The sequence below is a fragment of the Lemur catta genome, chromosome 12 (assembly GCF_020740605.2).
Source record: "Lemur catta isolate mLemCat1 chromosome 12, mLemCat1.pri, whole genome shotgun sequence".
Taxonomy (NCBI): domain Eukaryota; kingdom Metazoa; phylum Chordata; class Mammalia; order Primates; family Lemuridae; genus Lemur; species Lemur catta.
Window position 1 is genome coordinate 33,581,510 of NC_059139.1, and position 26,422 is coordinate 33,607,931.

Here is a 26,422-nt window from a genome sequence, read left to right on the forward strand (position 1 = left end):
GGTTTTGTTCTTTTGCTGTTTTCTTAATATCTGCATTACCAAGATTCTCAGTAACAGTCAATAAATATCTGTTGAATAAATGAAGGAATCTAATTTTTTAACTGTATTACTGCTAACTAATGCAAAGTCAGTCATTTATGCCATTAGTTCGCAAAAGAATTTTCCCCTTACCCCCAGAAATAAAAAATACACAGTTAGAGTTGCCAATGGCTAACATGACAATCATAGGGCTATAATATTAAAGGCAGTAAGAAGTATAAGATTTTTAAAATCCAGGCATAAGACACACAGAAAAAAATACCTATAAATATTTTTTAAACTTTTTGGTTATTGTAAGTAATGCATATGAGAATACTAACACAGGAGTGAGAGGAAAAGACTTTTGATAAACTGATTGGTTTTTGGGGGACAGGTTAACGGAGGGCAAGGTTTTGTTTTTATTTTTATTTTTTCTGATCCTAAACTGATCCAAACTTTATATTTGAGCTAATGAAAAAAAATTCTGAACCATCCACTGTATTTTTTAAGAGTCCATTTGTTAGACAAAATATGAGGAAATGTGGTCTATTTTACCACCTTTTTCTTTTTCTTTCTTCTTTTTTTTTTTTTTTTTTTTTTTTTTTTGGTTTCTAAATGGCTATTTAAATACAGATAACAGTGTGCACAGAACAAACTGGAGCAGCAGGTTCTGTCACCCTACCCAACTCCTGGTGTTACCTGATATCTCCACTCAGACTGGCAGAACCAGCAACACTGTGTGGTGTAACACAGTTGGACACTTGCCCAAACTGAGCCCCCAAACACAAGAAGCAGCCCTCATGTTGAGAAGCATGAAGGTCGGGACAAATCACTACTTGACATATGCCACTCAAATAATTTTAGAACAGAGTAGAAAAAGGAACCCCAGACAAAAGGGAACAGAGGAAAAGTCAAAGTGAAGGCATTTTGAAGTTTTAATGTAAGTAGTTTTTCTGACATGTTATATAGATCAAGCTGAGAAAGATCAAGCTAAGAAGTGTAAAACATGAATGTGCACTCCAGTTTTATCTGTGGAATTCAAAATCTTTCACCAAGATTTCCACACTGGGTTTCTGGCAAAAAAAAAAAAAAGTGAATATTCTTTCATGTGGTATATGCCATTTTCTTAAAACAACTTACATTTCTTATTAACAACGTTTGCTTTGGGGGTAGTTATTCAGTTTGCACACACAAAAAAACACTATGTATAATTAATGTAAACATTTACCATAAATCTTCAAAATTATATGAATGACCATTACAAGCTTAGCACCCATTTTGTTTATAGCCCATTGACTCTGAGAATCTGCAATTTCCAAAGACAACTGTTTAGGTTATTTTTCCTGATGTTTTATTCTGGCAGCTAAAATAAAAGTCTTCAATAGTAACAAAATTAGGCATCCTTCCAGGATTGAGGGAAGTTCAGTGATGTATTAAAATATTCACCCAGAGACCTGGCTTCTGGGCCTAGAATGCCCAAATTGACTAATGACAGTGATTGGAAGCTTCCAATAATGCTTCCTATTGTAGAAAATTACCCTCTTAGAGCCTCCTTTTCCTCCTTATAAAACTAGGACATTACATAACTATAAAAGTAGCTACAGTTTCTGAATCCCTTCCTGCTCTAAAAGTACATAATTCAAGGCTGCTAAAAATAAATATTTCTGGTCGGGTGTGGTGGCTCACGCCTATAATCCTAGTACTCTGGAAGGCTGAGGCAGGAGGATGGCTTGAGCTCAGGAGTTCAAGACCAGCCTGAGCAAGAGTGAGACCCCTATCTTTACTAAAAATAGAAAAAATTAGCCGGTGGGCCCCTGTAGTTCCAGCTACTGGGAAGGCTGAGGCAGGAGGATTGGTTGAGCCCAGGAGTTTGAGGTTGCAAGGAGCTATCATGACACCACTGCACTCTAGCCAGGGCAACAGAGCGAGACTCTGTCAATCAATCAATAGATAGATGAATAAATAAAAATATTTTTAATTGACTGATGTATGTGTATGCACACACGTGTAGGTACACACATACATACACACAGTTTCGCTGTGAAAAGGGGAATAGCTAATACAATGTTTTGTAGCAGAACTTTATAGTGCACCAGTGATCAATACTTTTTTGTTCCTGAAAAAGTAAGTTTCAGGGTAGCATTCGCACTGCAGGGAGTGTTCTTCTGGGAAGCCAGATTCGAGAAACAGTTCCAGCTATTCCCGCTCAGCCTCCAGGCACTTCAATTGAAATACAGGGCAGTGTTTTGGGGAGGCCACATTTCAGCTTAACTGGGGACCCATCGGAATTTGTAACCCCCGTTGGCTGTGCGGATGGTGAAGGCATTGCCCTGAGGGAAGGCGAGGGTGCGGATAGTGCTGTGACTGCGGATGGGAGTGCTGAAGGAGCCGCCCTCCTCCAGCTCGCTGTGGCTCAGGTGCAGTGCGCTCGGGCTGCAGTCGGTGCGCAGCCCCCGGAAGGCACCTTGCAGATTCCCGGGCCTGGTGTCGGTGTTCGCAGACCCTGGCTGCAGTCGGGGCCGTTTGGGATTGCGGCTCTGCAGGGCTTCGTCGCAGCGCTCGGAAATCTCCCTCAGGATGGCATCCACTTCCTCGCAATCCTGCCCTGCAGCACTGAATAGCTCCTCCAGGCTCCTTTTGGCTGTCGCCTTGAGCAGGAAGGGCTCGGCCGCCACCCCGCAGTCCCGGGACTGTGAGATCATCAGCTTCTAAGGAAGATAGGGAAGAGCGCCGCCCTGGGGCCTGCCGGACTCGCCCCGTGCGGGGCGCGCAAAAGGAGACCTGGGTGCGCTACGCACTGCGCGCCCAGCCGTCCTCTTTTCTTCCTGGCCCCCGCCGGGTTCCAACACAGGGAGCAGGGTGGAGGGGGCACTGGAACAGTTCCGACGTCCTGCACTGTCCCACGCGCCCGCGCCCCACTTACATCCAGCACGGAGGCCAGGTGCCGGGTCCGGCTGGCGAGTTCCTTCAGCTGCACGTTCCGCTCCTTGAGGGAGGCGATCTCCTCTTGTTTCTGGGTTAGCGTTACGTGCAGCTGCGGGAGGAGACCCAAACATTCAGCGGTAGGCCACTGTGTTCAGTCTTGTCGGCATATTCTGCATGAATCAAACCCAGATCCTCACGTCTCATAGGAACTGGGAACTCAACGGCATTTACGCTGGTGAGAATGACTTTTTTTTTTTTTAAACAAAGCACTTGGACTAAATGTATCTCAATTAATCTTCAGTGTAGCCTGGTCGTGAAGAGAACTGACTTGGGCAACAGGTAGATCTAGGTTCTATTTCTAGGAAGTTCAACCATCATTCGATTTCCTTATCTGTAAAACAGGGCCGGTAAGAGTAGCTAGCTCTGTGATTATGAGCATTAAACGAGCGAAGAAAGTAAATTGATAAGCGCAGGGCCAGGCACGCAGAAAGCTTCAGTAAATATTGGCGGCCTTATTAACAATCTGGTGGGATAGGATTATTCCCACTTAGTGAAGTTGGAAGCTGAGGTGGAGCCACCGGAGCAACAGCAGCCACGTGAACCCCTAGCCAGTCCACTGGTTCTGACATCCACAGGAATGCATCATCGCTCTCGCAACTTCCACTTCCGCGTCCCCCCCCCATACCCTGTCCCCGCCCCAGGATTCCTGATCGCCAACCCAGGGTCCCTACTTGGTTATTCTCAACGAGCGCGTCCCCCAGCGCCCTCTGGTTCTGGTCGGCCACCTCCTTCCAATACTGCTCAGGCGGGGGCACGTCTGGAGGGCGGCGTAGCGACGGTGACTGCAGGGCTCCTGGGTCCAGCGGCGGGGTGAGGCAGGGCCCGAATGGTGATACATCGCAAGGAGAAAAGGGGAAGTCTCCGCTGACAAGAGGAGGTGACATCAAAGAAGACGAGTCTGGAGAAGAGTGAGAACTGGGTTTGCAGCCTCAATCTCTAGCCCCGCTAGCTATAGGAGAAAATGCCACTCTGGGTGTAGGATTTATGTGAAGATTTTCCTTTATTAAGTAAAGCACCCCTCAGTCCACACCACCTAAGATTCCCAAGCCCTTCCTGATATCCTGTACTCACACAGCAGGTGCTCAATAGATGCCTGTTGAGTTGACCTGAACTCAATCAAGAAAACCTGCAGAGGCCTGTAAGTCCCATAGGCCTTAGATTCTCTGAACACTCGCGCCACTCAACCTCTCCCCCGTCACATCACAGCGTAGGGCTCTCTCTCTGACAACTCAAACCCATAGTCGATAAAGAGCTACAGATCCAGCAGTCAACTTCTCCATTGCCGGGAGGGAAATGTTCTAAATATGAAAGAGCCAGAAGACCCTTTGATGAGTTGCTGGACTGTCATTGACGTGTGGCTGGGTTTACCACCTTCAAGACCACAAAATCTGAACTAGTCTGATTTGGGGGTGGAAGGCAATCCCGCTGTTATCTAACTGCAAGGAGACTTCACTTGCCTGCAATGAGATCATCCACCGTGTCTCTGAAATCCTGCAGATCGAAGGCTGCTTCCGTTTGGAGGGAATGGTTCTAAAATAAACCAGAGGTGCAAACCGGTTAACGTCGACTCTAGCGGTCTGGGACAATTCCTAGACCGACAGACGTCCTCTCGGGCTCGGCAGCGGGTCTGCACTCACTCGCGTTTGCAGCCCAGCCTCGTAGCTGAAAACTCAAGCCCCAACAGGGACAGGGAACACGGCAGACTCGCACTGCCATGGTGGGGAGTGCGGACACCGACCCGGAGGCTGCAGTTCGCGACTCCCTGCAGGCGCAGACACTGTGAGCGCGGGTGTGTCGGCGGTCAGTCCTTCAGCTGCCGGTGCGGGGGACTGGCGCCGGGCCTCCGGCAGCTGCGCAGTCCCGGGTGCCTCCCCCTCGCGGCCCGGAGCGTTCCTCTTGAGCCCGCGGAACCTCAACTCCGACTTACCCCCGACCTGCCACCGAGCCGCCGCTTTAAGGGCACAGAGCACCACGTGAACGCCGAGTCTTTCCTCCCCAGACCCGATCCGCTTGCAGGGTCTTCCAAAGCAGTAACTTGAAGCCGTGTTTCCCGCCAAGTCTTGGTCATAGCTATCCCCACTCCCACAACGGAGGGTGAAGGGGTAGGCTATGATTTGAGGGACCCGGAATGCTACGGAAAATACTTCTGTTCAGCGCACAACAGTATGTCCTCTATTGCTCTTTTCAGTTTCTCAAAAAGTTGGGCTGCATCTCCAACATCTTGAACTGTACCTCTCCTGGGTTCCTGCAGGGTGTCTGGGTACGCAAAAAGCTGAATGCCCAGAGACCTTCTTAGTCCCTTAAATCAAGAACATTTAGAGTTGACGAAACTCTTTCATATAGAGTGTCTTGTTAATCCTCACACCAGTGCCAGAAGCAGGCAAGGCCTGGGAAGTGATTCCTCTTCAACTGAAGAATCTGAGGCTCAGAGAAGTTGTTACCCAAAGTCATCCAGCTCTGAAATAGTGGAATGGGGACTCTTGCCCTGAAATGCTACCTATTTCATCCCTCTTCCCTCTATATCTCATTGCCTCTAGCTTTTCTCTCTGTTTAGGAAACCTGGCTTCCAAGCAAAGGCGGCAGGCCATGGGAAAAGGAGTAGCTCTCAGGGGCCATGCTGTGAGGCCAACATGCCCGTCAGAAAAATGTAGCTATTCCATTATTCCACTTACTGATCTATTCCTTTGTGTTAATCACATTGTTCTCCCCAAAGCCCTTCTTTACTATTCAGATATTTCTGGGAAGAGGAACTTATCCTGGCCCTAACTTCAAAGAATGTGCAAGTATCAGTTTTCTTCAGGGAGGGAAGAGTCAGGCAGAGAGGCCTCTAGCACAGGTTGGACACTGAGGCTATAAAGAAAAAGGAGCTGAGAAAGGAAGGACTGAGAGCCCTAGACAAATCCTGGAGTTCTGCCGTCACTGAATAAGTCAGAAATGAGACTCATTCTTCAAGGACTAAAAGGTCTCCCTTTCAGCAGGAATCTGAGAAAAGCCCTTACCACGAGGAGACTGGAGGCCAGCTCAGGAACTGGGGCCCAGCAAATGCTACCTCCTATGCTATCTCAGGTTTTGGCCTATTCTTGACCCCAAACACTTCTTCTATAGCACTTCCTCTCTCTGTCCACCTTCCCCAGCAGGAAAGGGATGGGAAATATGACCTGAGTGTGCACCAGCCAGGGGTCTCCCTAGAGGTTCTTCCCCTAGAGTCCTCTCTCCTCTGTATTAGCTCTGTCTTTCCCAGGAAAAATTCTGGACCATTTGGACCATCTGGTGTGAACTCTGTCCTTGAAATTTTGAATCCTACCTCCTCAATTGCATGAATCTGGCATTTCTCCAACTATAACAGCAAGAAAAAATTACTAACACAGAACATGATGTCAAATTTAAATTTTGTATACTATCTGGCTGTGGTGGCTCACACCTGTTACCCTAGTACTTTGGAGGACGCAGGCAGGAGAATTGCTTGAGGCCAGGAGTTTGAAACCAGTCTGAGCAAGAATGAGACCCCTCCCCCCCTCTATAAAAAATAGAAAAAGAAAATTAGCCAGCTGTGGTGGCATGTGCTTGTAGTCCCAGCTATTTGGGTAGCTGAGGCAAGAGGATTGCTTAAGCCCAGGAGTTTGAGGTTGCAGTGAGCTATCATGATGTCACTGTACTTTAGCCTGGAACAGAGCAAGACCCTGTCTCAAAAAAATAAAAAATAAAATAAAATAAATTCTGTATACTTAAGCAAAAAATTCAGCAAGAGTTGCTTGGTTTTTTGTGACTTGGAAAATAATATGTTGGGGTAAGGGAGTGACCTAGTCCTCTAAGTCAGTTGGAAGATGCTCATACATTGTCTTTCCTTATTTGAGCATCCAGGTCAAAAAAGCACAATTAAATGGCCTCTGCAGTGCAATGTCAACTCCTCCCTCTTTCCTTAACAATCTCTGCTCTTAGCAGCCACCTACCCTAAGTCACCGTGGGCTCTATATCATGGTTGTAAGAGGCCTTTGGAGAAGGCCTGAGAAGCTTGCTCCACCACCACCCCTAGTTCTGGGAGGTGGTCAAGTCTTTTGGAGAGTTCTGCATTGGGCCTCTCTCCAGACCCTAGCACCTGCTGCCAGGAAGCCAGAACTGGCACTCTTCCTGTGGGTTGCATCTGGCTAAGGCCCCCTGTCCTTCTGGACACTTCATATCTCACCCATGAGCCAGGCTTCTGGCCTCCAAGACACCAGTACTGGGAGGCTCCATCCTCTGCCCGCGAAGTGTCAGAGCTGGCAAGTGGTGGGAGTGGGATGGAAGTTAAAAAAAAAAAAAAAAGAAACAGGTCTAGGAGGAAAGAAAAAAGTCAAATGCCTTTTGCCCCTTGATAGTAAGTGAATAGAGCGTTTGGAGGGGCAGAAGAGGACCTTTTAAAAAGTGAACTTCCTTCTTCTGAGCGGATGGGGAAAATAAATAAATAAATAGAAAGTGAACTTCCCCGGAGTAGCGAACTAGCCAAGCACAGAAATGGCGAGCCCTCAGGGCATGGAACACGCAGACCCTGCCCGGCCCCAGTCACTGGCTGCACCTTACTCTCCAGCTTCCCCGGCTTGCCCGGGGGCCTGCCCAGCACCCCCAGCATCCTGTTGGGACAGGTGCTGAAGAGTCACTTCTGCAGAGAGGAACGTTTTCTGTCAGATTTCTTCCAGAGTCCTTTGTCCTCCCTGCTGTCTGCAAATGCAGACTCTCTTCCTCTTTTTCAGTCTTGATAAAGGAGTTATCCACCGAGTTCCACTCTCCTTAGATACTCATGGAATGAAAATGGTCAGTGAATGGCCAGAAAGGGGATGTTGAGAAAACAGGACATGCATCAGGTTCCCAGTGCGCAACTTCACTCCCACCCACCCACCTGGTCCCTCAGTGCTCGATTTCCACACTGCCTGTGCTCCAGAATAGATGGGGAGGGGGATGGCAGGAAGCCCCCCAGGTGAGTCCAACTGTACCAAGTTGATCAGAACAGCTCCGGAAATGTGGCTTTCATAAAATGCTAGGAGGGAGGAGGAAGTTCTGATCCGGGAGGCTCAGGTTGCCGCACCTCGTCTCCCTCCACCAGCTAAATGTGCCTGCGCTCCTGGCCCCAGACCAGCCTTTGAGGAAATAAACCCACCGCTCCGGAGTCGGGGTTTGGGCTACGCAAGGCTCCACGAGAAGGGGAAGTACCTGCGAGGCGGCCGGGTCACCACCAGGCGGCGCGTCGGCCCCGAGTAGCGAGGAGCAGTCCGCGAGGTCCTGCAGGTCTATGGTGGTGAGGGCTGCGCGGGGAGACCGGGAGACACGCGCCCGGCGGACCCTGAGCCTCTCCGCCAGGCTTGCCGCTGGAACCCCCGGGGGAGAGAGCCGCGCGCGCCGCAGCCACCCGGCTCGGGGAACCCGAAGAGTCGCGCGGGTGCCAGGGGGCTCACCTGGCAGCGTAGCGGGCTCCGCGTCCGGGGTATCCCCGTACACCGACACTGGGCTGCAGCCAGTGTACTCGGGAAAGAACTTCCGCGGAGAGGCGAACTAGCCGGGCACAGAAACGGTGAGCGCTGGTCAGCCCTCGGGCACGGAGCGCAGACCCAGCCCGACCCCAGTCAGCGGCCCCACCTTCCTCTCCAGCTTCCCCGGCTTGCCGAGGGGCCGGCCCGGCACCCCCAGCATCCTGTTGGGGCAGATGTTGTCGAAGGCCCGGCGTCCCGCCGCGCCGGCCCCGCACGCCTGCATCTTGCCACCTGGTGTCGACTGCTCGGAGGCGACGGCTGCGGCTGGGATGGCGACCCACACCCAGCGCTCCGCCCGGCGCCTGCAAGCTCAGAAGCCGGCCGGAGGATGGGGCAGGCGCGTGGCCGGGGAGGGGCCGACGGGCGGCTGAGGAGGTGCAAAGGGAGGGCGGGGAGGAGGGGAGGCCCGCCGCGCGGGAGGGGAGGCTCGCGCCTGAGCGCCAGAGGTGGCGCCTTCTGCACGGACAATCTGCGCGCGGGCGGGGGCGTCAAACCCAACCTGGCAACTAGGCTTCCCCCGGGAGCCGCCAGCGCGGGGCCCGGCCCGCGAGCGCCCTTTGGGCTAGCGTTGGCGCCGCCGTCCCGGGCCGCGCCAGGCGAAGAGAGGGAAAGAAGGAGGGGCGGGCGAGCGCCAGCCGTCCCTCGCACTGGGTCCTGTCTTCCCGCTCCCCGACAGCGGGAATGGAAAAGTTAACGATTCTTATTTCCTTTTCTTGCCACTCCAGCCATAAGGCACGAAATAAACGTGGAGTGACACTCGCCAAAGCTAGGCTCCGCGTTTGCTCTGCCCTGCAGGATTTAGTGGGGTTGTAGAATTCCAGGAGGGACTCCCTGGAACAGTACCTTCCCCTAAATCTGGGCAGCATTCTGGGTCTTGACTTTCGGACTTCCACTTGTTCTCTCTTGGCCTTTATGCCAGGAGCCGCGCCCCCACCCCCAGCCCCACACTTTTCTGGACAGTGGCCTGTGAGCACAGCCTTTAAAAGAGTAAATTAAGAAAAGTTGACTCTACAAACCCTCCTCCAGTTTCTGAAAACGCCAAGGTGGACAAATCCCACCAAACCCTGTCCTCTCTCCCCTGGTGGCCTCAGCTGCCCATCGCAACGTTTTGCTGCTCTCTTTACCGCTGGCCTTGCTGTGCCACAGTCTTAGCTACCATTTCCAAGCCTGACCCCTGTCCCAAGAAGGGACATCTCCCAGAAAGGGGCATCCTTGGTGAGGGGCCTCTCTCAGGACTACTCATATTCATCCAATTTCAACAATCATCTGAAATTGGAATCTTTGTTTTCCCCTTATACCTAGTAGTAGTGAAAGATCCTCTTTTAAAGTGTCACCGTCCTCTTTTATTTCCACCCATTTTCTGGAGTAAGAAACAAATACCCGTAACAGTGGTGGAGGGTAACCCAATGGTAGGAGTGGAATTGACTTAGAGACCCTCTGACTCATGCGTAGATGCAGGAACTGTATTGGGGTGAGGTCAGTCAGCTAGAGTTGGTGTGGGGTAGCTGATGGTGAGGAGGAGCTTTGGCTTTAAGGTCAGGGTGCCCAAGGACCAGGTCTGTGAGCCCGAAGTATTTAGGAAAAATAGTAACACTGACTTCAATAGAGTTGCTGTGAGACTATTTATGTAAAGTGACTGGTGCTCAGTATGGGTAAATTAATAGAGTTGTTTGTTTGTTTAAGCAACCTTTTCAGCTATGCTTCCAGCTTCCCACAGCCTGTTTCTGGCTATGTCTCCTGATTCCTGGGTAGTACAACCAGTAGCCAGTTTATTTCCTCCCCATCCTTACCCACTTTCCAGTCTGTAAAATAAGTAGGGGAGTTCTTAGCTGAGTTTCCAGGAGATCTCTACACATGGAGACAAGATTTTCCAGGATAAGCCCATTTCCCAACAATCATCATTGAGTTCCAAATTGGGGTAGAGAAATATGGGCATTATACAATAGATTATCTGTAATAATAGGAACTGGAATGGCATGATTATATAACTCCTACTCTGGATGATTCTGGAACCAGTCATCTGTAACAATCATGGCTGAGTGATGGGGTAGATACTGCTGAAGACACCTCCTCCCAAAGTTACTCTTTTGCAGAAGGGCCAGACTCTACCCCCATACAACCAGGCAAAGGTTCCCAGATAATTTGAGACTGGTGACAGTTGATATGATCTTCCTTCTCCTCCTTTTTCACCAATACAGAATAGCTTTCCTCCAAACAGCTTGGAGATCACCACTTCCTTCTTCCTGAGCCAAGGAAGAGAAAGTTCCTAGAGAGCTGAGTGTATCAACATATCACAAGAAGGGTCCAAGGGGTCCAGAATAAGGCACCCCTGGCTCTGGAGAGCACTTGGAAGATGCATTTAAGTGCAAAGAAGTTTCTCTAAATTTGCTTTGAATTTGTTTGCTTTTTAATTGCTTTTGTCATATATTTTGATTATTCTAAATGTAGTGGAATGTGACTGAGATTTTTCCCTCAAACTTGTGCTTTTTTTCAACCATACAGAAAATTTGAAAACACAGTACAATGAACAACCCCCAGTTAAAATTTTCCCATATTTGCCTTCTCTCTTGTTCTGTTCTCTGCTCCAAGTCTTTCTGCATAATCCCTCTCCTTCCATCATTGTGCAGGCTACCACTAGCCTTCTATTCTTGAGGGCTTCCCCTGTGCCAGGACTCATGCTGGGGGATTTGTTTGGAGCATCTCATTAGAGCCATACCTCAACCATATTAAATAGGTGCTATTGTTACAATTTTTACAATTGAGGGATAGGCATAGGGGCCCAGAGCCCACTCATTTAATCACTGCTTTATTCTACCTCACAACACTTAAGCTTAATCTCATTTAAGCTTCACAACCACCCTGGTATCAAGAGAGCATAAGACATTTGCTGGAGGTGACAGAGCTGAGATTCAGGACCTGCAGCAGATTCACCACAGTGAGGCTGAAGATACTGTGACAGCTATAGAGTCACAGAACTCCAGCAAAAGCCTCTCATTTTCCAACACAGTTTTCTCATCTATAAAACAAGTCCTGTAACATGACTGGAGGTAAGGAAGGACTGTGCTGGCTCTCCAAATATATTCTCTATAGCTCTATTGAATGAAGAGCACTGAGTGATTAACTTGACCAGCACTTACATCAGGTTTTTGTTTGTTTGTTTGTTTGTTTGTTTTGAGAAGTTCTAGAGGCCTATTAGTGGAAGAAGTTTAGCGGTGTGGCTAAGAGCATGAGTCTAGACTCATGTCACCTGCCTTCAAATCCTGGCTATTCCACCGTTAACATCTCTGTGTCCCAGTGTCCTCCTCTGAAAAATGGGATAACAGACTCTGCTATATAATAGAATTGTTAGAAGGTTGAAATAACCAATGCTGAATGAACACAGTACCTGGTACATTGCAAGCACTCAATATAGCCATTATGACTTATGCCATTGTTACCCTGGGCTTACTTGTAGCTTCCTGAACAGCTGAACCATGTGATTGCAGGGCAAATTGGCTCGCCTTGCAATGACCATGACCACCTGCAAATCCTTCCTTTCTAACTAACATCGGCCAGTTGTACCAGGGATTCTGGGTCTCTGGGTCTCTCTTGTTTCGCCCTCCGCTAATGCGCCTGCGTGGTCCCCAAAGCTTCCCAGCCCTGCTTATGTCGCACCTGCCAGAGCAACCCTGGCCTCTCCAAACGTCATCGACTTCTGTGGGTTCTATTCGGCCTCATATTCCACCCGCGCCCTCTGGAGCCCTGGAGATGCACAGTCCCCAGCCTCCTGACATGAGGGTCACAGGACCCAATCCCACAAGTGACCCTGGCTCCCCTTATCTCTGGAACCTTGCCTGATCTGGGGTTCCTGCACAGAGATACCCACGACAGTGGATTTAGAGAGAGGGAGGAGGATCCCTTGGAACGTTGGCGATCGCCCCTAGCCCTGAGCTGACTTCACTTTCCCTCCCCGCAGACAGACACGTGCAATATAGCAGCATTCAGACAAATCACAACTGACTGTTTATTGGAGAAAGGCTCGGCTCCCTCGTGTGTTCTCAGCGAAATAAACTACTAGATGATACTTTCTACACTATTTACAACCTGCAGCTGACAAAGCAGGAGCCCTGACCCCCCCCCCCCCCGTGGACCAATACTACAGTCTTCTAAAGCAATGGGAGGGCCATCAGTTGGCCCCGGGAATAAAAGGAGACCAAGGGTCTGATTTATTTCAAGCTCGGGGACAGGCTGCACTTCTCACAGATTTGGAGGGGCAGCATCTGAGTCAGGGAGGTGCTGTTTATGGCCACCAACAGCTGCAGCTTGCCCAGGCAGTCCTGCAGCGCTGCCTCCGGGTGCTCTCCCAGGCGCAGGTCCACCGCGCGCGGGAGCCGCAGCATGCGATCAGCCACCGTCAGGCAGCAGATGGCCAGTAGGGAGGGGGCGTAGCTGGTGAAAGCATAGTCGGCCAGACTCAGCTCCGCCACCCCTTGCGCCAGGGCTTGTGCTTCCAGGGCTTCGGAGACCTCAACCTGCCCCGCCTCCACGCGAGCGTGCGTGAAATGCTCGAGGAAGAAGCTGATGGTGGGAGCGCCCAAGCTGAAGTGCAGCTTGTGCAGCACGATGCACTCGAGGTTGCAGAGCTGCTGCCGGGAGAAGGCGCCGCAGCATAGGGCCAGGAGCTGCTTCACGCGCGGCGGATGCACCTCCACCTGCAACACAGGGCGCTCTCAGTCCCCCGCCTCGCGGCTGCCAGGGCTGAGACCCACCCCAGTCTGAATTCCGGGAGAAAACCGGGAATCCGCCCCCCCTCCATCCCTTCCAGAAAGACATCCTGTACTTCACACCTCTCCACTGCTGCCACTTAAAGTCAACTGGGTCGTACTTCCAGCACAGTTCCTCTAATGTCCCCCCGCCACCCCGCCCAAAAAAAAAAGGTTTGGAAATTTTGAAAGGTTTTTTCCGGAAACGAGAATAGAGGTGCCACGGTGAGCTGTTCGGGACCGACTACAGCCTATTTCTTTGGAGGCTGAGTGACAGGATTGTTAGTTTGTGGAGAATTGTGACCTTAAGGCTGAGGGATATATAAATTTGCAAACATCTGCCAAAAGGAGTCCAGGGAACCCAGCGCCGAATCCTGCGCACGGAGAGCCGGGCGGCCAATTCGGCCCTCCCTGCCGCGTGGAGGTACCTGCTTGCAAGCGATGAGGAGCGAGGTGACCCCGAGCAGCTGGAAGCAGTCTGCAGCCACCGGCGTAGTGGTGAGGAAGCGGTCCAGAGTGTTCACCGTCAGGCACAGCGACTCGAAGGAGAGGCGGAATTGGCGGTGCACGGGGATCAGCCAGCTGAGCAGCTTACAGCGGGATTCCGCCGTCACCTGGCGGGAGGGAGGAGGGGAGCGGGCCGGTTGAGCCTAGGGCAGAGAGGGGCTGCGCAAGTGAAGGGCCAAGACGACCCAGGGAGCTTCCCCGGAGGGAGGCAGGAAGAAGGCGGGGGGTAGCTAAATGCTCTGGAAACCGGGAAACTCGCGGGCAGCGCCGAGCCGGAACGCCTGCGCTCCGACCTGGCGCTCGGCCGGGTGCTTCACACGTACTACCTCTAGTAATCCTCTAAGCAATTCATGGAAGGGGAGGGGACCCATTTTGCAAACGAAGAAATAAGCTCAGGATTGTTAAGTAACAGGCCCGAGGTCGGTAGGAATCTGAACTCGAACCGAGAAACTAACTTCTCTCACACTAAACAGCTTGGAGGCTTGGGGCAAGTCCCTTAGGCCGTCGAGGCCCCACTTATCTCCATCTGTAAATTGAGGCCGGTGACCCGCCCCTCCAAGGCCCCTTCTTGCTCCCACTGGGAGCAGGAACTGGGCTGGCGCGGGCCAGGGCAGACACAGCGGGAAAGGAGAGAGCCTGGGAGAGGAAGAAGAGTGGCGGCGGGGAGCTGGCTCTACCAGCGCCTCACTTGTGGCTGCCGCGCCAGCGACTCCCGCGGGTGGAAGTGGCTCTCCTGAGCCTTGCGGAAGGCGTAACAGCTCTGGCCGTAGTCACGGAAGTTCTGGAGATCTAGCTGCACTAACGGCTGGGTAGGGCCGGGCGGGGGGTTGCAACCCCGCGCCGCCGACGCCGTGGGGCTGTCTACACAGTCGGAGCCGGAGCTGGGGGACTCGAACAGGTCGCAAACTCCAGAGTCTCCGGGGAGCGAGCATGGGTTCAGGGTCTGCAACGGCTGCTTCCTTCGGAGGCGCGGGCGCCTGCTCTTCTTCACCGGGGCACGGAGGTTCTGGTCGTTGTCCCGCCTCCCCACCCCGGTGGCAGGGCTCGCCGGGCTGGTAGGACAAGGGGCCACCATGATGCAGCCGGGTGGCCGCTCTACCCACAACGCCCTGGCTGCGACGGGCTGCGAACGCAGGTCCGAAAGAGGCCAGGCTCTACGGCTGGCGCGTCCTTAAGTACCCGGGGGGGGCTCTTTCCCTCTACCACACCTCTGGCCGCTCACTGGCTGAGCCCAGAGCCGCACGCGAGCCGCGCTTTCCCTGATGGAAAAACCACTTCCCCCAGCGCGCAAGCAGCACGTCGCAGCCGCAGTGCGCCAGCGGGAGGAGGGGCTGCAGCCGTGCCCGCCTTCCGTCGCCCGCGTCCGCCGTTGCCCAGGCAACCGGAGCCCGGGTCGCCGAGGGAGCGGGGCGCGCGGAGCGGGTGGGAGTGGGAAACCCGCGGCGCAGCCAGGTGAGCGGCGGGCCTCGCTGAGGGGCTCGGCTGGGCCAGAGAAAGATATTCTCCCAGGGGCATCTCTCTGCCTTTGGCCAGACGGTCTTTACGCTTTCGAGCACCTTCCATGCCGGCGCTAATCCAGGTCGGTAATTTTGTAAAAGTCTGCTTCTGAGCTCCAAACCAAGGTCGGGCTAGAATTCTGTCATGACAGGAGAAATTTTCTTCAGTGACCCAAACAAGCTGTAGGGTTAATTCAGTTGGCGTTTGTGTTTTTTCAGTCAGTACCCGAGTAGCCAGTGTCCCTTCCTTCCGCGGGTCTCACGGAGCAGTCGCAGCAGGTTTGCGCATGCTGCTGTGTGCAGGAGCTAGTCCAGCCAGCCAGGCGTTCGTGCACGAGACAGAAAACTGCCCTGCGAACCTCACACAGCACGTCTTCAGTCCTGTGAAGCCGTTCTCCCACACTTTCTACCCCAAGCCAAGTTAGGCTGAGGCTGCCGAGGCTTAAGAACACATCTGGACGGTTGCATTTCTACTTATCGAAACAGCCTGTTTTTTGTTTTGGGGGGTTCTTTTTAGGCCATTAGCTTTTAGCCTTCTACCCCTGAGCGGCCTAATCCTTTCTTGATTATTCCCTGCTTCCCATTTCTGCACTTCCAGGGTGTTAAGCTCAGAGAAGCAGAGCTGGAATGGGGATGTGGCAGTTTCCTCAAGGCACCACTGGTCTAGTCCATGGACTCCTGTCCTTGTAGAAGCTGAAGTCCTCCTCTGGCGTGCGTGGATCTTCCTGAGGGTCCCTAACCCTTGAGAAGGGGCTCTAGGAGCACAAGTACCCCTAATCTTCCTATGAACGTTTCCTAGTGGCAGAAAGGCCAGACACCCTCAGCCTGATGAGCTTTCCAGAGGTGTTCGGAGAGGTGAGGTTACTAAGTGCCAAACCAAGAGCAGGTTCAGCCATCCTCACCTCGTTCCAGAGGAAAGCTGACAAATGTATGTAATCAACGTGCAAGTTTCTGTCTCTAAAAATTCAGTAGAGGGTGTGGTGGTGTCTACCAGACGTGTAGGTGAAAGAAAAGTAATGCATTTCAGGTTCTGGCCACTGTTACCCCTCTTTCCCTGTAACTCTGAGCAAGCTCTTTATTTTCCTGGCCTAAATAGTGTCATCTGTAACATGGGAGATGAGGTAAGAATCACCTGGGAAGGATGCCAGCCAGGCCTCCTTCTGTCCTCTCAGGCTGTTGTTGGGGAACATTACGGGAGGAGCAACTGGTTCTGTAGAGAGATGCCAATATCAGACTTCTTCCTACAGAAGCTTTCTGAGTGACAGAAAGAATCCTGAATCCAGATTCTTCATTTTGGCCCACATGGCCAGTGTGGTACAGTGAAAAAAGCATGAAGTCAACTCCTGAGGGTCAAAATTCTCGCTTGCCTTTATTGGTTATTTTAGGCAAGACATTTACCTTTTCCCAATCTCCATTTTCTTATCTGTTAAATGTGGGTATTATTACTTGCCTTGAGGGTCAAGTGAAATAGCTGTGAAAATTCAAAGGCCTCTTTGAATGTAAAATAGAGGGGTTACCTTAAAGTTGTTATTGGAGAGTCAATAATATTATCACACTGGAGATATTCTGAAAAGCAGTGTCATCATTTGATTCACCTGTGGATGAGAGGGTCTCCTTGCACCACGCTGAAAGTGTTTTGGTCTCCCAGGGAATTTACCTGTAGTTAGAGTCAACTCTCAACAGGTGGTGCCTGAGCTTTGGCTTAAGGGTTCTATTTCTCAGTATTTGTGGAATGCCTGCTGAGTCTAAAACACTAAAACTGCGTGGGCCCTGTCCTCACAGAGCTGACACTCTAGTGGGGGAAACAAAGAACCACTTGTCCCACTTACTTTAATGATTAAAGTTTGATAAGAGTGATGGTAGAGGATTTCCTGGTTTAGGGTTGACAAAATACAGGACACTCAATTCGAATGTCAGACAAACACATTTTCAATTTATAAATATGTCTCAAATATTGCATAGGACATTTGTAAGAAAAAATTATTCACTTTTTAGTATATTATTGCATGGGACATACTTATACTAAAAGATTGTTTATTGTTTATCTAACATTCAAATTTAACAGGGCATCCTGACATCAGGCAGCCCTACCTGGTGCCACAGAAGCCCATAGTAGGAGCCACTAGCCTGGTCTGGAACGGCTTCCTAAAGCAAGTGGTGATTAAGGCAGAAGGAGGGGGGTAGAAAGAAAAGAGGAGGGGGATTTGGGAAGAACATTGTAAATAGAGGAGCAGGATGTAGGGGGGTCTGGAGGCATGATTCCTGGAATGTCCTAGGGCCTACCTCATACAGAATGACTAGGACACAGAGTCAAGGGGAAGAGATACAGGGGAGGTAATCACTAATACTTACCTAAAACTTATATGCCAGGTACTGTGTTGTCCTCTTTGTGTATGTTATACTCATTTAATCTTCACAACTGCTCTATAAGATAGCTTCCATTATTGTCCCCATTTTATAGATAAGAAAACTGAGGCATAGGGTAATTTTCCCAAGGTCACAAAGCTAGTAAATGGCACAGCCTGGATTCAAACTTAGCCCACCTCCTTGCTCCATAATCACCATGCTGTACTACTTGAACAGCAAGATCATGCTGGCCTTGTTGGCGACATTAAATGTTTAGACTTTACCTGAAGCTACTGAAGAGACCTGACCAAGAGAAGGAGATGATCTTTTATTTAAAAGATTACTCTGGCTGGTGTCTGGAAAATGGATTGGAAGGGCAAGGATGAAGCCCAGTCAGGTGCAGTAATTCAGGCAAGGGATGATGGTGGGGAATGAGGACAAAGATAAGAGATTAGATTCTACAGATTTAGGAAACAGATTAAAAGGGAGGCTCAGTGTCTTAGGTTAGAAGTCAGTGAGGTCTCTGAGTCCGGCTTATGCACCCAGGCAAGTGAATGGATGATAGTTAAAACAACAAAGCCTCCATCAGTCTGGTTAAGGTCAAAAGAAAATCTCATGTTTCCATTCAATTAAGCCTTTACTGTAAAGATAGATTGCATCCTCAATCAGGATGCAAGTATTAAAGGACACTATTTAAATAATGAATATACATATATAAGTACAAGTGGTTATCTTTTGTTCTCAATTGTTGCTTAGTTGAAACAACCCCAATATTTTGATTGAATTAATTCATGAAAATATTCAATATAAACTTGTACATAGCTCCACCGTGCTTCATGGAATTTGGGGAGGAAAAAACTTGAAGGAGCTTTTCTGACTTAGTGTAGTATCTCAGTCATAAGCAGTCTCTTTTTTTTTCCCCACCAATGGGTGAATAAAGACATATGCAGTCTTTTATTTTAATTCAGGTTTTTATGTTTTTTCTAACTCTTACTGTTGGATGAAACCTCATTTCTAATTGATTTAACTTGGATATCAAAGCTCCTTCTTATACTTGCCTTCAAAGGTAAGGGCTAGATTTTATGTCTAGGACTCCTGTCTACTGCTTCCTGGAAGAGCCATGTGTCATCTCCCCTTGGTCATCTCTCTGGCATTTGGGGTTTCTGCACCTCTCCTCTATAGAGTAGGAAAGCAAAGACTCTCAGCCATCTCTCCATTACAGTGGCCAGCATGACATCCTCTGAAGTTATGGCTTGTATTCATTGTTAAAATCAAAGTTTACTTTTAGTCATTCATCAGTTTACAAAATATTTATTGAGTGCCTACTGTTGTGTTAGGTACTTTTCTAGGTGTTGGAAATACAGCACTGAATAAACAGATGCAAATTCCAGGAGGCATAATAATCAAATAACTGTATATTTGATATGTTAGATGGTTGAAAAGAGCTAAGAAAAATACAGCAGGAGAAGGGCATGGGGATTATAGGAATTTTAAATAGGAAGGTTAGGAAAAGCCTCAATGAGCAGTTGATGTTTGGGCAAAGACTTGAAGGAGTGGAAGGTGAGTCATGCATATTCTGGGGAAAGGGCATTCTAGGCAAAGGGAATAGCATATGCGAAAGCCCTGAGACAGGAATGTGCCTGGAGCAGAGTAAGGGGGTTAGTGTAGCAGGAGATGAAGACAGAGAGGTTCCGACAAGGGGTGCCAAGATTTTGTAAATCAAGGATGTTATTACAGTTAGTTTCATCTCTTTTTGCTTTTTCAGAAAGTTAAAAACTATTAATACATATGTGGCTTGGTTCACACCATCTTTCTCTCGGGTCAGCAGTCTGAAGTGTGAGTTCTTGATGTGCTTTTGGCCAAAGAATAACCAGATACACCAAAAGTAAGGTAAGCACAAAACGAGGTTTATTAAGGAGAGAAAGATAGGATTACAGAGTAAGAGCAAGATACATTCACCACAGAATGGCAAACAGGGCCTCTTGTCATAACAAAAAAAGGCCTTGGTTATGGTCTGGTCTTGTATTATACTGTCTGGATTGGGACCTCCCTGTGGTTCAGATGTCAACATGAACCACTTTGATGGACAGTTGGGAGATATATGACCTGAGTCTTACTGCGCCTGTGGATCTCCCATGAGCCTCTCTGAAAGCCTGTTTGGGTGGGTGAACCGCAATGTAGATTTAAGCTAATGACATGATAACTAGCCTTAGGTTGTCCTAGGTATTGTACTTCTACATTCTTTTGCATTTGTTGTGCTAAGTTCTGATTGTCAGATTTATAGGGTGTTTCCTCCTCCCCCAGATGTAGCAATTGCAGGAGGGGCTAGAAGTCTCTGGCTGTCTACCTAACATTTCCATTGTACAGCACTGTTGTAGAAGGATCACCCGGGCAGAGAATACATGTGGGTGGCCAGAGGCGGGGGACAAAAGCAGAAACAGAAAACCACTCAAGAGGCTGTTAAAATAATGCAGGTGAGATATGATGGTGCCTTGAACCAGGATGGCAGTAGTAGAGGTGATGAGAAGTGGTTAGATTCTGGATGTATTTTGAATATAGGCCAACAGAATTTGATGTAAAGATGTAGGACATGAGAGAGAGAGTCAAGGATGACCCCAAATTTTCTGGGCTGAGTAACTGAAAAGATGAAGTTGTCATTAACTGAGATGGAAAAGACTAATAAGGGAAGGAGAAGATAAGCAGTTTGATTTGAGTGTGTTAAGCTTGAGATGGCTGAGTGTTATGCATCCATGTGAGGATGCTGAATACACAAATTGGGAGTTCAGGAATGAGGTCCAGGCTGGAGATGTGAATTTGGATGTCATCAATGAAAAAGGGTAAATAACACGATTGACATTCATGAATTTTGTGGCTCCCTCCTTCTTACCACAATATTTTTCTGATATTCTACTCCTTTATTATAGAACGCATTATTTAAACCCAATTCAATGTTTAGCTTTAGACGGGACATGTAAAGTGACACACCTGCACATCCCCTGATCGCATGCTCCACTTTCTGAAGTTTTTAAACCACGACTATCACTCAGAGACCTCAGTGCCACATTTTCCTTTCCTCAGTGTTTGTGGTATGAACAATATGGTCCAAGTTAAGGTCTTCTTATTTTCCCCATGAAAGGTCTTTAAAATTAATTTCTGTTTACTAATCTCTCTGGGACTGGGCCCAATGCACCTTAGATGCACTAAGTAAACTTAAAATACTTTAAAAATGTAAAACCTAATTAAACTCAGGCTTCTAAAATGAAAGCTGCTTAATCATGATTTGACCTGTTTGTTTTAGGTGTGTTTTATAAAATCTGCAAGGGAATATTAACATAATGGAACCAAAGTTGGTTTTGTTTTGTGTTGTTTTTTTTCCTAGTTTGCCACTTCAGCTATAGATAAAAGCCCCTACCCTCACCCTGCGTTAGCTCTGTGGTGGGGGTTGAAGTAGGAACAATGAATTTACTGAGGGTACCTTGTTTTGGCAAACAAAATGAGTTGTCACCTAAATGTGGACAACTTTGTTAGCACCTTTAATAATACTTAAACTCAGATTTGATGTCACTAAAAATTCTAATATTTACTTAAGACTCTATTTTCTATTAATGTCTTCAAGCATCAAAATTAAGTATTTAAGGTACTTGAAGTCAGACAAGTTTTGCTGGTAGTTAGTAAACAAAGGACAAGAATTTTCAGCACATTTTTTAAACCCGGACGTTTGACTTACATGTCTAAATGACCACCTGGGGAAAAGGCTATCCTTTGTTACCTACCTTCCTGGCATTTTGCCAATTGCCAGTTCATCAAAGGTTCAGTACACACCACATGTTCAAGTGGCCTGCTTCTCCCCTCATGCATAGATGTGCTTTTTGTCCCAACGCACACCCACCTATGGCAATCTGCCCAGTACAGGCAGTACCGTACAATGGTTAAGAGCTTTGGTTCTGGAGTCAAACCCCTGAAGTTCTATCCCAGCTGCAGCACACAAGCTCTGTGAACTTGGGCAAGTTACTCAATCTCTTTATTCCTCAGTTTCTCTAGCTGTTAATAAAAAATGGAGTAGTAAGAGTATCCCATAAGATTGTTGTAAGGATTAAATAAGACACATAATATGTTCATGTAGTGTTCAATATGATCAGCTTCTGCTTTAATTATGTTTTTTGTCCAGCTCAATTATAAGGTATATGTGTTTTTGTCACCCAGGGCAACTGGGGAAAATAATACCTGATCTTTAGTTTGTTAGGATTTGTGTGTGTGTGTGTGTGTGTGTGTGTGTGTGTGTGTGTGTGTGTAAGATTTATAATTGCAAAGAGGCTACTATTCATATTACATTTCTGCTAGACTTCATCTGAGATCTGAGTCTGGTCTTTAAGTGTTGAAGTAGTGGCCCTCCAAATAAGCGTTACCTGGGGGAGCATTTTAAGAAGTTTTACTTTTATAAAGTGTATGTCTCTTTGCCACATTCAGATGCTGAGTTCTAGTTATTAGAAGGAAAATGTAATATTGGGGTAGAAGGTCTCCAGCAGTAGCTTCTGTCCTTCCAGGGTCTGGATCAGATGTGGACGTCAAGAAGAACTAAAAAGATAGTAAGCACAAAAGCATAATATGCTTGAAGTCAGCCCAGGCCTCAGCTTTGTCACAGTTTGGGAGACTAAGTGACTTATTTCTGTGGGCCTTGGAAACATTTCCTCAATTTGTGTTTGTAGCCTGATGTTCATTCTACTGGATTCCCTCCATATTGATTGGTTGCTGGTTTCCCTTTAGATCTGTGGCCCCCAACCCCCCAGCCATGGACCAGTACCAGTCCTCGGCCTGTTAGGGACCTGGCCGCAGAGCTTCACAGTGGAAAAATTGTCTTCCATGAAATCTGGGGGGAAGAGGGGCACACAGTAGGAGGTGAGCAGTGGGCAAACCAGAGAGTGAGCGAAGCTTCAACGGTATTTATAGCTGCTCCCCATCACTCACATCGCTGCTTGAGCTCTGCCTCCTCCACAGCCCCACGCCGTCTGTGGAAAAATTGCCTTCTATGAAATAGGTCCCTGGTGCCAAAAAGGTTGGGGACCACTGCTTTAGATGGTGGTATTGCCCATGTAGACTCAGGGTGTCAAGAGCAACAAATCTTCCTGACACTGTGTATAACATTTAGGGTGTTACCATTCATTTATGATATGGTCAAGATGTTGTGTTATTAGACTTGTTTGGGTATTTACTACATGGCTTTATTAAGCTATTACCAGTGTATGGGGGGAGCAGAGTCTCACCTGAAGAATGAGGTCATTCCTGATGTCATTTGCTTGGAGAAAAGGTACACTTTCCAGAAAAGAAACCAGAGTAAAGGGAAAGATGTTGGTAATTTGCAGGAAGGAAATGTCTCTTTCCTGTATTTGCTACATGTCCGTCCCCCCCCCCCCCCCCCCCCCCGCCAATTGGGATATCTAGGAGATTTGTTCATCAGTGGTGAGTGTTAAAGTAATATGCCTCAGATTTTGTGATCCTCTCAGAATAGAAAGTATGACACAAAACCAAGATACTATAAAAGAAGAGATTTATAGAAATTTGATTATGAAAAGTAAAAAAAATAGTATTACTGGGAAAAACTGTATTTCTAGTCAAAACTGGAAAAATAATTATATCTTATATCAGAAACACAGGCCTAATTTTCTTAAAATATAAAGAGCTCTCCTATAAATCAGTATGAAAAAGAATGACAATCTAATAGAAAAATCAGCAAATATTTGAATAGACAGTACACAAGAAAAATGTTTTATATGAAAAGATGCTCAAATTCATAAGAAAAATGCAAATTAAAACTATGAGATATTATTTTACAATTAATCTGATTGATAAAAATCCAAACATTTTCCTGTTTCCTACTAATTAAGATTAAAAAAATCCAAACATTTGATAAGAGGATGTAGGGAAATAGGCCCTCGATCTGTTGTTGGTGGAAATGTAAGTTATAACCATTTGGAAGACAATTTGGCAAGATCTGTAAACATTCTTTTATTCATATATATATATATAGACAGGGCCTCCATCACACAGACAGGAATGTCAAACTCCTGGGTTCAAATGATCCTCTGCCTCAGCCTCCTGAATAGCTGGGATTACAGGCACATGCCATCATGTCTGGCCTTATAAACATTTAAAATGTATAATAATTTTTAACTCAGCAGTTCTACTCCTGGATAATTATTCTATATCAATGCAAAATGACTTTATAAAAGTACATTTATTACAGTATCCTTGTTAAAAGTAAAAGATTGTCCTTGGTAAAGGACATCCAAAATGGAATATTATACAGCTAGTAAAAAGAATGAGGCAGATGTTTATGGACTGATACAGAGGGATTTTCAAAATAGAGTGTTAAAGCAATGCACAAAACAGTATGTAAAATATGTTGTCACTTGTGTAAAATATATATACACACACATCCTTATATAGGCACAGAATCTCCCTGTAAAGACACACAAGAAACTAACACTGGTTGCCTTTGGGGAGAAAACCTGGGAGATTGAGAGACAGAAATAAAAAGAAGAGGGACTTTTACTGTATGCCTACATTTACCTTTTGAATTTTGAAGTGTGCATATGTGTTATTTGTTTTAAAATGGCGCTCTTCATATGTAACTGGCTGAAAGAAAGCAGGGAGCCTAGGAGAGGCCTTTGAAACATTGATAGCTGTCATATGTGGACATTAGAAAAGAGTGGATGCAATAAAACAGGGCCTGGGCATCCCAAGAGCTAAGTTGTGTAACTTCGTATGTGAGACTGGTTTTGACTTTTATTTTGGCACTTGGATTCTATCAGTGAATAGAATAAATATCCCTTCCTTCATGGAGCTTATATGGGGTGGTGATGTAGGGAAGGACGAACAGTACAGGGACGGGGGCAGTACAGGGACAGTGCCAGAGGGCAGGTTGCGGTATTAAATAAACTGGTCAGAAAAAGCCCACTGGAAAGGTAACACTTGAGCAGAGACCTCTAGGAAGCAGAGGAGTTGGCCACGTGGACATCTGTGGGAACAGTGTCCTACACAGAGAAAATGGCCAGTGCAAAGGCTCTGAGGCAGGCCTGGTGTGTGGAGGAACAGCAAGGAGGCCAACATGGCTGGAGTAGGAGTGAGAACGAGAATAGCAGATGAGGTCAGAGAGGTAATGGGGCCAGATCATGTAGGAGGTTATCATTAAGATTTGCTGAGTTCTTTAGCTTATAAGGTTGCCTGATATATTTATTGTAGCATTTAATCATCACCTCAGCCATATGAGATAGGTACAATTATTGTCCCCATTTTGCAGATGGGAGAACAAGTTCAGACACATTAAGGAGCTTGCTTGAAGATTCACTGCTAGTAAGTGTAATATTCAGGATATAAACCCAAATCTGTGATTCCATTCTGGACATTCACTGCTGTGCTGTTCCATATTTATTAACTGCTAAGAGAAAACTAAGGGAAGGCCATCCTTGGGCCACTGCTTTGAAGGGAGAGCAAAGCTGAGGGGGAGAGCCCCAGACGAAGGAGGAGCCCACAGGGTCTGAGCTGGTTGCACTTTCTTGTGATAAATCCTGGAGGCTCTGAGGTGTGTTTTAGTGAGGCAGGCAGAATTCCCTTGCCCAGGTATGTGCCACCATGTAAAGACTGAGCTAGAATTGAGAATGGAGTAAAGGAAGCAAGGCTTTGAAGCCAAGAAAGTATAAAGCTATTTGAGTGTGATGACCACAGAATGCATCTAATTTCTATAAGCCACCTCTTAGGAGGTAATTACACAAAGAAATGACAGTTTACTTCACCTTTCAGAGGAAGCACTGGTACTGAATAGATGAGTTTAAATAGGCGGAAAAGTGCAAAGTCTTATATCTGGCACTCACTGGGAGTCAAGAGAAGGTCTCAGAAAGCAGGCTGGCCTCAGGAGTGAGAGCAGCTCATGTCTTTGTTCTTGAGCCATGACTAATAGCCTGCTGGAAAGTACAGCTTATCTTTCCACCTCCCATTCCTGATACAAACATATATTTCACATGAAGTAGCAGATCTAAGATAAACTATGGAAGGAAGCTCTTAAAAAGTTCTCCTGTTACTAGAATGTAACTGTACCTGGACACTATAGTTGTCTCTCTGTTCTTCTGTTGCCACCCAGCTGGGTTTGTTTGCCTGCTGCCCAAGAAGCAGCCAGTATGCTGAGCCAGTAGGTTTTACGGCAGAGAAAGAGTCTTTATTCCACATAGCACTAAGCAGAGAGACAGGAGAAATTTCTCAAATCCACCTCCCCAAGAATTCAGGAGACAGGGTTTTTAAGGATAGTTTGGTAGGCAAGGAATTAGGCAATTAGGTTTGTTAATTGGGGCAAAATTATAGGGATGTAGAAATCATCTGCTTGTGTTGTTTCAGTCCCTGGGGTCACAATTCCAGTTGAGTCAGTTTCTTGGTATGGGCCACTGGTCTGGTTGGGTCAATCAATCCACTGGAATGCTGGACCTGGCAGATATCTTAAAAACTACCTTTAGGTTTCAAAAAGGTGATGTTATCTATGGAGAAAGTTAAGAATCTTTATGACCACCAGCTGTGTGGCTCTTGAGTGGCAATTACAGGGGGACAGTTACTAACTATTATCATTATTTTTAGCTAGGCCCTTACCACAGTTCTAGCCTTGCACCCCTGTTATCGAAGGGCAGTTTGACTTCCATAACAAATATTTAACAAGTACCTACTAAGTGCCGAGCATTGCTCTAGGTTTGCAGCAGGGGATAAGACACAAAAGGACTGTGCTTGCATAGGGCAGGGACTGAGTAGGCTAAAAGTGAAAACATGAACTCTGTCAGACAATAATAAG

General features: G+C 47.6%; 2 protein-coding genes and 1 long non-coding RNA gene across 6 annotated transcripts in view; 1 reads left to right on the top strand and 2 right to left on the bottom strand.

Moving 5' to 3' along the window:
* Nucleotides 1-1,977: 1,977 nt before the first annotated feature.
* MCIDAS (multiciliate differentiation and DNA synthesis associated cell cycle protein) lies at nucleotides 1,978-8,897 on the bottom strand. 2 transcript variants are annotated; one of them, XM_045565650.1, is made up of 7 exons: nucleotides 8,611-8,897; nucleotides 8,430-8,526; nucleotides 8,188-8,279; nucleotides 4,461-4,533; nucleotides 3,675-3,901; nucleotides 2,942-3,052; nucleotides 1,978-2,726 (listed from the first exon to the last, which is right to left on the bottom strand). In XM_045565650.1, the coding sequence occupies exons 1-7, from the start codon at nucleotides 8,725-8,727 to the stop codon at nucleotides 2,286-2,288; spliced, it is 1,158 nt and encodes a 385-aa protein (XP_045421606.1). In that variant the 5' UTR covers nucleotides 8,728-8,897; the 3' UTR covers nucleotides 1,978-2,285. The 2 variants fall into 2 exon arrangements, with proteins under 2 accessions (XP_045421606.1, XP_045421607.1); XM_045565651.1 differs by lacking the exons at nucleotides 8,188-8,279; nucleotides 8,430-8,526; nucleotides 8,611-8,897 and adding an exon at nucleotides 4,931-6,524.
* A 3,586-nt stretch (nucleotides 8,898-12,483) lies between these two features.
* On the bottom strand, nucleotides 12,484-14,971 carry CCNO (cyclin O). Its single transcript, XM_045565652.1, has 3 exons — nucleotides 14,442-14,971; nucleotides 13,675-13,860; nucleotides 12,484-13,195 (listed from the first exon to the last, which is right to left on the bottom strand). The coding sequence occupies exons 1-3, from the start codon at nucleotides 14,826-14,828 to the stop codon at nucleotides 12,710-12,712; spliced, it is 1,059 nt and encodes a 352-aa protein (XP_045421608.1). The 5' UTR covers nucleotides 14,829-14,971; the 3' UTR covers nucleotides 12,484-12,709.
* A 157-nt stretch (nucleotides 14,972-15,128) lies between these two features.
* LOC123647984 overlaps nucleotides 15,129-26,422 on the top strand; it is a 34,297-nt gene continuing 23,003 nt past the window's right edge. For 2 of the 3 annotated variants that reach the window (XR_006738447.1, XR_006738446.1), the window contains exons 1-2: nucleotides 15,129-15,205; nucleotides 19,361-19,485. This is a non-coding gene — a long non-coding RNA (uncharacterized LOC123647984). Of the gene's footprint in view, nucleotides 15,333-19,360; nucleotides 19,486-26,422 lie in introns of all 3 variants that reach the window. The other variant, XR_006738448.1, reaches the window with a different exon arrangement.

Excerpts from the sequence above, each read along its gene's own strand:
- MCIDAS (XM_045565650.1), bottom strand. The coding sequence starts at position 8,727 with ATGCAGGCGTGCGGGGCCGGCGCGGCGGGACGCCGGGCCTTCGACAAC. Across the intron at positions 4,534-8,187 it reads GTGACCCGGCCGCCTCGCAG|AACCATTCCCTCCAAACGGA; the intron begins GTACTTCCCCTT and ends GGTTTATTTTAG. Across the intron at positions 3,053-3,674 it reads CGCTCGTTGAGAATAACCAA|CTGCACGTAACGCTAACCCA; the intron begins GTAGGGACCCTG and ends CTCCTCCCGCAG.
- CCNO (XM_045565652.1), bottom strand. The coding sequence starts at position 14,828 with ATGGTGGCCCCTTGTCCTACCAGCCCGGCGAGCCCTGCCACCGGGGTG. Across the intron at positions 13,861-14,441 it reads CGCTGGCGCGGCAGCCACAA|GTGACGGCGGAATCCCGCTG; the intron begins GTGAGGCGCTGG and ends CCCTCCCGCCAG. Across the intron at positions 13,196-13,674 it reads TCCTCATCGCTTGCAAGCAG|GTGGAGGTGCATCCGCCGCG; the intron begins GTACCTCCACGC and ends CCTGTGTTGCAG.